Genomic DNA, 13,579 nt, shown 5'->3' on the forward strand with positions numbered 1-13,579 from the left:
ATTGAATGGGATAGACATAATGACAGATAAGTGTGGGGAAAAAATAATACCGTACTGAAAATAGGAGATAATGACAAACATGAAATTACAAAAGAGCAACAACAATCTCCAGATCTTCATACCATCGTCTTCAGATAGATGAGTTCACTCATCAATCCCAGCTCTTCTCAGAGTTTGACAAATTTGTTTCTGCCTCCTATCTTAACAGATCTTCAGTACTGATGTGAGAAGTGAAGCATAAATGAGCTTGTCGGGGCTGAGAAGCAACAGATGTATAACTAGGATGATAAAGAGAGAGACTGTTTATCTGAAGACAATAGTATATAAAAATGTGGAAAATGTTCTTGTTCTTTTGTGTTATCATGTTTATCCTTGTCTCCACTTTCTAATTTCAAGTGCCCCTCTCATCCCACACTGACCTTTTATTGTGCTTATCCTATTATACATGAAAATAAATTAGCAGCAGGGCTACTCACAGATCTTAAAAAAAGCATTTGACCTGGTTGACCATAAAATACTTCTGAAATAGTTTAAAATAGCAGGAATTAGGGGTTTAGCATACAAATGGTTCCAAAATTATTTATCAAACCGAACACAATATGTGATGCTTAATGATACTAAAAGTTCTAGGCAACAAACTAAAATGGGAGTACCGCAGGGCTCAGTACTAGGTCCTATTCTATTTTTTATTTATATTAATGGCATGCAATCTTTAACACTAAAGGGAAAGTGTAAATTATTTGCCAATGATATCTTAATGACTTATAAAGGACTAAGCGAAACACAAATTATGGAAGATATAAATTGTGACGAACAAATTATTGGACTGGTCTTTATCTCAAAAAATTATCATAAATGTGACTAAAACAAAATACTTAACCTTTCATAAAACAGCCCATAATTCACAGCAGCTAACACTGTTACCCTACAGAACCAATTAATAAAGAGAGGCAACTCAGCTATGTACCTTGGTACCTAACTCAACACTTTCCTGGAAAAGCCACATTGATTATGTAATGAGCAAAATTACTCCTTTGATAGGAATAATGCACAGATTAAGATACAGTAATTTCTCTCACCAACCACTGAAGTGTATTCATTATGCAATGATATACCCACATCTAACATACATAAGCTTCATTCAGGGAAGATATAGGAAAGATTATGTTAAATAATTTGGAAACCCTACAGAAAAGAGCCATCAAAATTATGTATGGATTTCCCTTCCTCAAATCGTGACATGAAGTTTTTTTTCAGAGTCAAATATTCTGCTATTCTAAAAGCAAATTGCATTTTCATCATCAGCCTTTATGTATAAGACAGACATGAAATTAACTCACTCTGCTGTTATCTCCCATTTTTTTTTAAATTCATAGATATGAAACTAGAGGATCATTAAGGATATATCCCTCTCACTCCAATTCAGCAAGGAATTGAGTGAAAGGCATAGAATCATCAATGTTTAGGAAATATAATGTATAGGCTCATGTTACAAAGAACTGTAAAGCAGTCAAATGTTTAAGGAAAAAACTGAAGGAATATTACTGCTATACAGATATCATAATATAACCTCTATATAACTTACTTTAATTAATGCCCATGGGACCTTCTGTAATGAATGAATGAATGAATGAAATGAAAAAATTTAAGTAATTAATTAATTCCTTTTCATGTTCCTTTCTTGATTTGTCATTTGTTTATTCCTTTCCAGTACATATATTTTTATTATTTGTTCTTAGCGATTATTTCATACAGTATGGAGTGAAATGTTACAAAGCTACAGCAACAACATTTGTACTGCTTGTTCATCCAAAGTTATTGTGAATTTGCTCACTAACAGCTATAAAATAATGAAAATATCTTTGTGTATAAGACTCTATTTGCACTTGTTTTTTTTTTTTCCATTACTTGTATTGAACTTACGGGTTTCTTTTGTGTTTGTCCTGTGTTTCTGCTCTTTTACCACCTGCAGTCTCTTTTATCTCTTTGCTTCTTCCCTTATCCTCTGTTTATTTGGCTTTGATGTTATTCTACTCTTCCTGCATGAAGACCAAAATTCTACCAAGATGGCCCCTCAATGTGTGTCAGAGAATGCCTTTCTCATTATGATGGAAAGTTGAAATGAGTTTGTTGGGTGCCAAGAATTGGAATTGATGAGGAGAGAACTGACCTATTTAAGATGACGAAGTGGAAATTGTCCCTGTTCTCAGCAGCGGCAGTTAGGGAGGGGTGCAATTTCACCCCCCCCCCCCCCACTTTGTGATGAAAACATTACATTTTTATTCAATTTTATTCAGCTGAAACTAGGAATTATACGAATTATTAAAAGAAGCAATTTGTAGAAGCCTTGTTGTCTTATCAGGTACTTATTTCCTTTATTTGCTTTAATTATTAACAAAATGATTAGCGGAAATACGTACAAGATGTCATTTGTAGCGGCTAACCAATTTGTATAGTGCCACAGCAAGTAGTGGACACTTTGCAGGTGCTGTGAGGAAGGGTACCAGCGATATATATCTTTCATCAAGGTCATGGACACTGAGGTATGATTCGCCCGCCTGCCACACGCATTGGTCACTCTGGCGATCTCTATAATGTCTGTTAGTTTCTTAGTGTGAAGTCAAATGCTAAAAGATTTTTAATGCATAATAACACTGTCCTTCTATTTAATTGTAATGCATGTGTAATATTGCTTTTGGTGAAAGTTTTATCATAGAAAATTGATCAAAATCTCAAATTATTACCGTCTTAAGTTTGTAGACTGTCAACCTTTCCCTCTCTCTCGAAATTCGCTCAGGGAGCATAAAAAACTTACCATTTTGTAGCTTTTTTTCAGTTTTGATATATATATTGTACTCGCTCAAAGCCTGAGTCCCAACCAGCATTTATCTCAGGGAGTGTTACGGTCTGAAACTATCACAACTAATAAACAATAAAATTAATATCGGGATATAAGATCTCCAATTAAATGTATGGGTGCCATCCAATTAGTACTACAGGGTTGAACGGGACACTCTATAATCATTAGCTTTAAGGCCCATCATAAAAACACATAAACAATATATTAAATCAGATCAAAGGGAAAAATATGAAGGCTCCGTCCTAGGAATGGGGATGGATATTTAAACGGTCACCAAGAGTTTACCATTCTACAAGAACAAGAACCTGGAACTGTTTCCTTGCAAATGCTAAAGGAGCATTTTATTTAAGTAAACAAAATATTTTTTTACACACAATCAAAATCTGTTGATCCTTAATTTGCCGGGTTTGGCAAATTATTCCTGAAATTTTTACACAATATTTGACACTTTTGACAACCCATCCATTTGGATGGTGGAACCGTTGATATCTGAAGGTATCATATTTACCCTTGTTAACACAATGACCATTGATGGTCATGGACCAATTACACTAGCCAACATGATTTTGCGGTAAAATAGAAAATATGTGATTCTTATGGAAATCGCTGCCCTGATTCCGAAAATGATGCTATTGTTTTCCTAATACGTCTAGTTTTGACGCAATTCGGTGTTTTAGTATCTGCATGAATTCGTAAGATGTAATGTTGAGGGATGTTCTCGCGCAAAATTTTTTAGAATACAATTATGTGATTTGATTTGTTATTGTTTGCATTTTATTATAGGTTTATTGCTGTCTAAATTTTCATTTTGTAGTTGGGGATTTCCTGGTTAATTCATAACAAACTCCCCCAGATATGCAATAGACCGCGAGGTATGTAGGATTGAAGATAAGACAGTTGAGAGTTTGTCTTTCATCTTAGACCACTTGAATAATCAGGTGTGTTAAAAGCCCCAGCCCTTATGCAATGTTTATGATGGACTGATAAAGCAGTTTCCTTTCAAAGATAACAGTCCGAAAGTATTATACTCAAGAAGATGAACTTGTATTTTGTACGGATGTTTCAAATCTTCTACGTCGATTGGGAGAGAAAGAGTATGATCCTAGTAAGTGACGTGTTTTTATTGACTCTTCCAAAATAAGTTTAAAGGCTGTTTTGCTTCATAATACAAATGTTCTGGCATCCGTCCACTTGCACACTCCACAAAAATGTCTGAAACATACGAGACCTCAAAGTTGGTGCTTGAAAAAATTAAATATCGTGAGCATGGGTGGCAAATTTGCGGTGATTTGAAGATCATTGGATTGTTGCTGGGACAACAAAAAGGCTATACAAAATTTCCCTGTTTCCTATGCGAATGGGATAGCAGGGCACGGGATAAACATTGGGATACAGTGAATTGGACAGAAAGGAAACAACTACAACCAGAATCCAAAAATGTCTTGAATGCAAGTCTTATTGACCGTGAAAAAAGTTTACTTCCACCCTTGCACATCAAATTTGGATTGATGAAACTGTATGACGAGGCATTAGATAAAAGTAGCCTATGCTTCCAATATTTATCCACTAAATTTCCCTCATTATTAGATGCAAAAATCAAAGAAGGCGTATTTGATGGACCACAGATTCGTAATCAGATGAAGGATAAAATTTTCAGACACAATGACAAAAATTGAGAAAGAGGCATGGAACGCATTCAAAGATGTAGTGACTAAATTCCTTGGCAACATTAAGGACCCTCAATACAAAGAAATTGTAAGGAAAATGTTGGTAAAGTTTAAGGAACTCGGTTGTAATATGAGCCTTAAGCTTCATTTCTTAGCTTCGCATCTGGATTATTTCCCTCTAAATTTCGGAGCTGTCAATGAAGAACAAGGTGAAAGGTTTCACCAGGATCTCAAAGATGCAGAACAACGCTATCAGGGATGTTGGGATGTGAATATGATGGCCGATTACTGTTGGTCGATTGCACGAGACGACTCTTCTAAAAAACCCGGAAATTCCACGGGAAACTGGAAAGACCGAGGTGTGAATCTAACCTGCACATAATGTAAGGAACAAAACTATGTATGTTTAACCATGTAATTTTTATTCAAGGTATGGTTATATTAATTTAAAAGCAACTGTACAGTCGAAAGTAAATAGGCGCTTTATGCATCAGTTTCACGAATTTCAATATACATTAAAAATATAATACATACTACCTACTTGCTTACAAAGCAGCATTTATGTGTATTCAAATATGAAAAATATGATTGCGTTTTGCAAGCTGAAATTTACATTAATACATCAAATTTAATCAATACTAAGTATCAACAATTTTACGTAAGAACAAAATAATATTTTGTAAAATTGCCACCAAACCAGACGTGATTCGCCAAAACTAATATTTTTCTCGAATTCTGTGTTAAGAAATTCATAAAACCCACCTAGTTTTGTTTTTACTGCAGGTCAAATATTCGCTTATGAACTATATTTGTTTTCGGCGCAAGATAGTGATGTTCTGTTTACTCTCTTGACTGTGATTATTGTGTTTTGAACATTTACTGAATTGCTACGTTATGATACAATGTTAATTTTTTGCCTGTATTCAATGTGCTAGTTGTTTTAAGATCTTCGCAAATTGGCTGATGATGACACTTAAAATGTGTTGAAACCGGTCCCATTAAACAGGTTGTAACTACTTTTTACCATCTTATTACGGAGTATTGAAAGGTGGATCCTAACCTATAATATTGTACATCTTATTTCTCTATTCAATACGGAACAATAATGAAGTTTTTAACTTTAAATTTATGGTTAATGCATAAGCTTTTACAATTTCAGTCTACTTTGGCCCTGAGCAATTGATTTATGATTTACTTGGAATATTATTATTATTATTATTATTATTATTATTATTATTATTATTATTATTATTATTTCAAAATTTTATATTTTAATTTCAATTGATACGTGGCAGTGGACTATTATTATGTTTAACGCATAAACCCTTTTACAATTCCGGTCTAGTTTTGCACTTAATCAATTAAGACATGATTTACTTGGAATAATTATTATTTTGAAAATTTATATATTTATTTCCCTTCTTTAGAACTTAGTCACATATGTTAACTCCCAAATATGAACCACCCAGATCCAATTTCATATCGCTCGGGACATAATAACGGTATTTGAACCTGCAACCTTATTTTCGTACTGTCGTTAATTCATGGAGACCATGTCCTCCGAAGACAAATCTCAAATCCCATAACACCTTGTAGTTGGGCAAATACCTCCAATCTCTGCAAGTGCTAAATTATTCCGTCCTTTTTCATTTTGAAGTCAATTTATCCCACTGGACTCTTCAAACATTTAATTCATTCATTGATCTTCGGTGCGTGGACTCCTGACACTCATGACACCGAATCTTCATATTATATCGATGTAGGCATCGAAATTTATCTATTTCATCATCAAAAACAGTACGGCTCAATTCTCACCTCATGCCGGATTTTCGTCCCGCACGACTTCCGATCTCAAAAATGGGCTCAAACCACACCAACATATCATGACCATCCTATACAGATGCCTCTATCACTTTTAAACAAATATTTATTATTATTATGGAGTCCAAAAACGTTAAAGCAACAATTAAGGTTAAAATCAACTTTACTGCCCGAATCAAAATATTCACACCACATGTTATCTCCACATTGAAATTACTTTAATTTGCAATCATTCCATTAACTTAGACCAGTGCCTTTATTCACAAAACATTGCAATAAACACGCATTTACACATTACCCATGTTCATTTATCATTCCGATATTTCTACTGATTATTATGGTGAACTTCGCTGCACGAATAATCATCAATATTTACAGACAATTCAATGGACTTCATTCCGTCCCACAAGAACAAAAATCACTCGCCAACCCTCTACCTCTGGATACTCTTACAACATGCCTTAATATCTATAAAGTTTCCGATAATGGAAAACACATTTGAGCACTTATAAAATGAATATTAATCTTATCTTCACGTGAAATGTGCTGCATATAATTTCAAACAATTGAAGCACTTGAATAAACAAATCAACCCTACTCTACTCTATTATGTAATCAAAATTATGATGAGTGCTTGATCTAATTATGTACATATTAATTTGTCCCTTTGTCTATCTATCTTTGAATTTATACGATCCGGAAATGGTTCGTTTCACAATCAAGTTACCACAATGAAAGAATATGATTTCCTCCCGCTAACGGTAGCAATCTACAAATGTATGTTAATGGGTACTCATCTCAGCCTTGTAGTTTGCTAAACTGGATGAGGAGCACAGGCCCTGTCCAGTTTAGCCCTGCATCCTACTGGTTTTCATGCCAGGTTGAAGAGGTAATCCAATGCACTTTTCAGATTTACACATATTAAATTTCAAGTTTAAAAATTTTAACATTTTAACAAATTTACACACACTAATATTGAACTGAAACTTTACATTCCTGGCCTTTTATCTAGCCCACTTAATGTAAGTATACATTCTTCGTTCCTCTGCCGGACACTAGGAACATGGGATACTTCGGGATCCCCTTTACAACTGCCCGGACGTGCTCTCGATTTCCCGTCACGCGTTCACGCAGCTGACCAGGTATCAGTTGATTATTGACTGTTTACTGGGTGAAATACGTCGAACACCTGTGATCGTTCTCACGCCGCGTACTTTCTAATTTATTTTTGTAGAATCTCACACTCCTATCCGTAGGTTTTAATTTTATGAGTTCTGTAAATATTGGAACTCTTCCTGCTAATAGACTGTTCAAGACTGTATTATGAACTACTACACGTCACGAATCACTGTGCTACATAACATTCTAACACTTTGAACACTACTCCACCAGTAAATATACACATGCTCCCTAGCGTCGTAACAGCACGGACAATATTCACAAGTAAGTTATGCACCCCTGGCGTGGTAACAGCTCGAACACATTATCAGAAGTTAGTAAGTCCGTCTCTACGACCCTATATTTATATTCGTCTCCCCTCTCCTCCGAGTTCACGGGAGGTCATCTTTTGATGCGCAGCTCCAATATCCTCATACGACTATTTGCGCCTTTGCCTGTGGCTTAAATATGGGATAGAATGATGTAATTATGTTCTCAAAGGCTCTATGCCAATTCTCAACTAATATTGTTTGCTGGTACTTGATATAAATGCGAATTTAGCTCTGGTATCCCTGCATGGGATTTCGCGCTCTTTTGCCGCGTCTCTTGCCTGCAGCCAATCAACAGATAACATTCATGAATTCTCAGAATTACGCCAATCAATCTCCCTCAGTTAATAACTTTTAATAACTTTTATTATATGGTTAGGCTTCTAAATTCCACCTTATTCCGAATTTATTAATCACTTCCTTCTATAAATTTAATCCGAGGAGTTAAGGTTGACAATGCTTCTTACAATACGAAGTTGGCATACCTGCTACTGGTCTATGAATTTTACGATTGGTCCAAGCTAGCGTGGGAAAGAGAAGTTTCATACTTTTTTCTTCAAGTGCCAACCTTGCGTTCAGCTCCTGCTAGTAACTTGGAGCTCCCTTGACGTCCTTTCTAGGAACTCTGCACACGGCCTCCTCCAGTGTGTCGCACTATATTTTCGCCCACGGGCCTGAAACCTTCCACTGACTCGGAAATAACTCTTGCCTGTCTCTTTCCCCTTCGTCACCATTTCTGAGAATTCTAATTCTGCTTGCCAAGGTATTCCTTAATCTTAGTGGAGACAACAGTCTGTGGCAGGTTGCACAATACCATCTCGCCCTGGTCTGTACTTACTAAATGTAAAGTAAGATATTCTTGTTTCTGAAACTGAAATATATACTCCTCAATAATTAATTACAATTGAATGACGCCTATCACACCCCCACCAGGGTGCAATGTATATATATATATATATATATATATATATGTACTCATCCCCTGCACACCGCTATATCCCATAAACTGGGGTACTTTTTGTTGTCTGTACATATTTTTGCCCCCACCACTTCTAATTCCAATCACCGCTACTGCCTGTCCTTTTGTGTTTTATTTCTCTCTCTCTCTCCCTCTTCCCACATTGAACTGTTGCTCTCATTGTATTTAACCTAAATGTGTTCCTTTCATTGTGCCTATCTCTTTATATATAACTTGAAAATAAGTTGTTTTCTCTATGAAACATAGGACATACTATCTGCGTCTTACGAGAAGTCACGGCAGCTTGTAGATACAGCAAGAGTAATGGATATTACACTAAGCTACCAACATTAGTCATGACAAACAGTACAAACTCTCTGAAAGAGATGCATGTTCATTATTAAACTGTTCATTATGCAGTACTTACAGTAAATGTGTAACTAAAGCACAATTGCACCAGCAATTTGAAACTTCACAGCAGCACCTTAGTCCCCAAGAATTACTGCGTATGGAAACATGGTTTATTGTCAGGCCTTGAGACTTGAGAATTGGCGTATGCGCAGCAGCCATGCTTACCCTCTGCGCCCCTTACCCTGCATGCACGCGACTTCTTGTCAGATGACTGTAATAATTTCAGTGATATTTTTAGAAACAGATGGTGAACTAACAATTGTTTAGCTCACCCCTGTAATGTTGTGTAACTAGTTACATGCTGATGTTTTATCAATTTACAGCATAACAGCGTAATGTGCTTCTTACAAAGATTCTTGAGTATTGTATTCTTTTACTTCTCAAATTGGATTGTGGTGGCACTCACCTTTGAGAGACTAGTGATGATAAGGTCTCCCTTCAAGGGTCAGCTGATCTGCAACTTCAGACCTTCCCACTGTGTGATTGTCATTCTAGGATGTGTGTGCTTAGTCATTGGGTTGATCAGAACACAGATATCAGGTGAGATACTTGATTTTTTCTTTTTCTGTTTAATACATAGTTAAACTATTCACCATACTATACTAACTCCAGCTGGGATGTTTCAGGATTTGAAAAGGAAAATATGTATGGGTATTCGTCCTGTGATTCATCAAAGTGGGATTATTTTGTAATACCACTTCTGTCACTTACAACAATATTTCCTACTTTTCTCATCTTTATCGGAAATATTTGCATGTTGCTCCAGATTCGACGTTCAGCTCAGGACCATTGTAATCTTCAAGGTATTTGAATATGATCTCACATATAAAAACTAGAAGGTTATAACCTATAAATTACAGCAAGATATTTTGAACCAAGAACCAACTGTATCAGTTTTTTCTATCAGCAACACAACAGCCGTCTGCTGAGTTCAATGCATGGGAGGTGAGCATGAGATGTATTCTGACTGTGGATGCAAGATAAGCTTGTTATTGAGTGAGTAGCTACCAAAAGAAACATTTGTGAGTTGTGTAGTGTTCTGTTTTGTGTATTGAATCACAAATTATATTGTAGCTCAGCATACGTATTTTTACTATAATCTATCAGCTTCAATATCCGTAATAATAGTTTGAGCACACAAGTATAAAGAATGAGAGTTTTCCAGTTAATCAACACTATATTATATATCTAAATATTTCAATCACATTAAGACACAGTACCGGTTTTGACCTGTTAATTAGGTCATCGTCAGCTGCTAATGAACCTGCGTATTCAATAACGATTGTACACTGTAAAACATTACTTAGACTAAACATGAATGCCACATATTCCAATAAAATATGCTATAATGCTAAAATATAAAACAGGGTACAGTTCTTGAAGTCTAAAATCCTTCTGTCATGTGAATGCCACATGTTCCATTAAAATATTCTGCTATAATGTTAAAATCAGGGTACAGTTCTTAAAGTCTAAAGAGTCTCTGACATCCTTGTGTCAAGTTTAAATATCTTGTGCTGTAATGCCAACATTATATCCTATGGTTGTACAAGATAAATTCAAAAGTGCATTGCTGGGCTGCAAATATGCAGAAAAATGTTATGTTCAGTAGTATATGAGGTTCTGTTCTTGTTTTATAGGTACATATGCTCATGGATACTTATGGATTAAAAATACCAATTTTCATGTCTGTAACATGTTAAGTTTATGAGATATACTGTAGATATTCTAAATTTAAAAATTCACCCCCCCCCCCCTTTTTCACTATTTGCACTTCCTATTAGGTGGATTTTCCTAAAACAAAGTATGCATGTTTCTTTTTTAAATGAGATTCCAAATACTAATTTTTATATCTGTAACATGTTAAGTTTTTGAGATATACTGTAGATATACTTATTTTAAAATTCACAACCTTTGTCACTCACTCCCCCTCTCCCTCCTCCTAAGTGGATTTTCCAAAAGCAAAAAGATATGTGTTTCTTTATTTTTAAAGGAGATACACCAGCATCGACAGCACCCCATAAATGCTCGGTTGGATGAAGATAGGGGGCAAGAGAGCCAATCCATGGTCTAATTCACTGGAATGCTCTTCCAACCACCAATTTTAATGTCTGTAACATCTACAGTTTTTGAGATATAAGTGTCCTCATAAAAATATACCAATCCCTTTTTTTTTACCTCTTTCAACCCCCTTAAGTGGATTTTCCAAAAACAAAATGTACATGTTTCTTTATTTTTAAAGGAGATTCCAAATAACAATTTTTACATCTGTAAACCATTAAGTTTTTGAGATTTAAACATTTAAACAATTCACCCCACCCCCGTTTTTTCACCCCCCACCCCCTAATGACAGAATATCCAAAATACCTCTCTAAGCGAGCACCTATACTCTAATATAAATGTATCCCCAAAATTTCATTTCTTTATGTTGAGTAGTTTTGGCTAGGCATTGATTTCCAATCAGTCAGGACAATACCTCTTTTATATATAGGTTACTTTAATTCATAGAATTTTGGTATGCAGCAACAGGCTATGATACACAAAATTTAACAATGGTATACCAGTTGGCGTGGCTTGGGGATGCTAAGTCTTCAAATGCAGTCTCATGTTTAATGCACTCAATGTGATGAATAGTAATTCATATGTAGCGAAATACCTTTAACATAGAAATATTCATGCAGGAACATCAGTACAATACTTACGCAGGCCATGTGCTCATGTTGTAATCTTAAGTCCAGACCTTACCCACGGGTGATGTTACATTTTCAAGAACCAAAATTAATCCCAGATTTGGAGATAAAGTAGAAAGATGCAATGTTTTACTTCATCCTACCCCACACAGTTTCCATTTTAAAACCAGTACGGTGCTTCATAGCTAGGCACTCCAAAAACACGTCTACACGGCACAAGGTTCAGCCAGCAAACGACGCCAAGCTTGCTTAGAGCAGATTCACTATGACAAACAACTACTGCGCTCCCACGAGCTGGATAGTGTTGCAATGTTTATTAGGCAGTGTAGTTTCAGTTATTTGAATGTTCACTTTCAGATAAACACTTTACAAATACCACAGGCAGGGTGCGAAATTGCAGGGGGAAAGGGAGCGATTTTCCTCCCACTTATGTTTTTATCTCAGAGGTCCACCCCAGCACTAAAATTGCCCGGGGGGATTCTTTCACTATAAAATAATTAGGAAAATGTAGAACACATAATTTATTACTGAAATTAATGATTTTTACTATGCATATTTTAAAACACCAGCAATAATTCAAATGACTGCCAGACCTTGAGCAATAAAGCAACTCCACACCTGCAGCCTATTATTTATGTTTCACTCTGGCAAGCCCATCTGAAACCCGGGCAAAAATGTAACTTAGTTGAAGCTCTCCTCCCTTGTCATCACTCTAAGTAGCTTGAGCTTACACTACTACTGCACTCCTTGGAGGGGCTGTTTTGCCGATAGGTATCAATAGGACAATATTCATTTAAGCAGTATACAAACCGACAAATTTGTTCAATGAGCACATAGTCCTGCTAGATGATGGTTCCACTAATAAAGCAATAATTCAGGACAAATCACGCCTGTTCTGGCCTTTCTTAAGAAAGCAACAGTCTATCATAAACTTATCAGCTGATTGTAATAACTTTCTAATGTTTATCATTCTTGTTATAACAACAAAATTCAAACAAAAAGATCTAAAATTTACATTTTTCTGGAGGAGGGGGTAATTTAATTACAGGAGAATTTTATACCCCCTCCCCCTGCCGGATACTGCCTAAAATAAACACTAATAGTTAAGCCCTATGTTCCTTCTCCCCCCACCACTTCTTTCAGATTTTGCAACCTGACCACAGGTGATCCATGACAGAGTTCAAGTATCTAAAAGGGCAAAGTGACACATGGTCACACACGTAAATGACACAAATTTCAGCGTAATACATTTTTGCAAAGTCCGAAATCAACAAAATTTATCATAATTGTTTTTATCAAATGCCACATGCATGTTATGAACATCTAATATGCCACTTCTTGTAAAGATGCCTCTGTGAACAAAACATGAGGCACAAAGTCTGTGGGTTAATGAAGGACCCATTCACAGAAGGCTATGTATGGTGCATGCTCTCTTTCCACTAGGTGCTGAACATGCTGTAGATGGTATGGATTTGAGGCCTGCACAACCCCGTATGGAGACCATAGGTTAAAGTAAATAGTAACCCACTAAATGTTTCTGTGAAGCAGAGTATGAAAAATCTGGCTGAGTCTATTTATGATTGGTCTTTTCTTCCCTTGTCAAATCTGTTCCTTTAGGTTTATTTGTCTTAGCATCATACCAATACCACCACCACCACTGTAGTCGTGCAGTATGGTGGGTTTTTTTT

The 13,579-nt window shown here is 35.9% G+C and overlaps 1 protein-coding gene across 8 annotated transcripts in view; it reads left to right on the plus strand.

The window, feature by feature from the left end:
* The window catches only part of LOC136866367 (cysteinyl leukotriene receptor 2), a 244,753-nt gene that overhangs the window by 179,269 nt on the left and 51,905 nt on the right, over positions 1–13,579 (plus strand). For 7 of the 8 annotated variants that reach the window (XM_067143244.2, XM_067143246.2, XM_067143245.2 and 4 more), the window contains exons 5-6: positions 9,528–9,744; positions 9,831–10,007. In XM_067143244.2, coding sequence (XP_066999345.2) covers positions 9,528–9,744; positions 9,831–10,007 — 394 coding nt within the window. The remainder of the gene's footprint in view (positions 1–9,527; positions 9,745–9,830; positions 10,008–13,579) is intronic. The other variant, XM_067143243.2, reaches the window with a different exon arrangement.

This window comes from Anabrus simplex, chromosome 3 (genome assembly GCF_040414725.1).
Source record: "Anabrus simplex isolate iqAnaSimp1 chromosome 3, ASM4041472v1, whole genome shotgun sequence".
Taxonomy (NCBI): domain Eukaryota; kingdom Metazoa; phylum Arthropoda; class Insecta; order Orthoptera; family Tettigoniidae; genus Anabrus; species Anabrus simplex.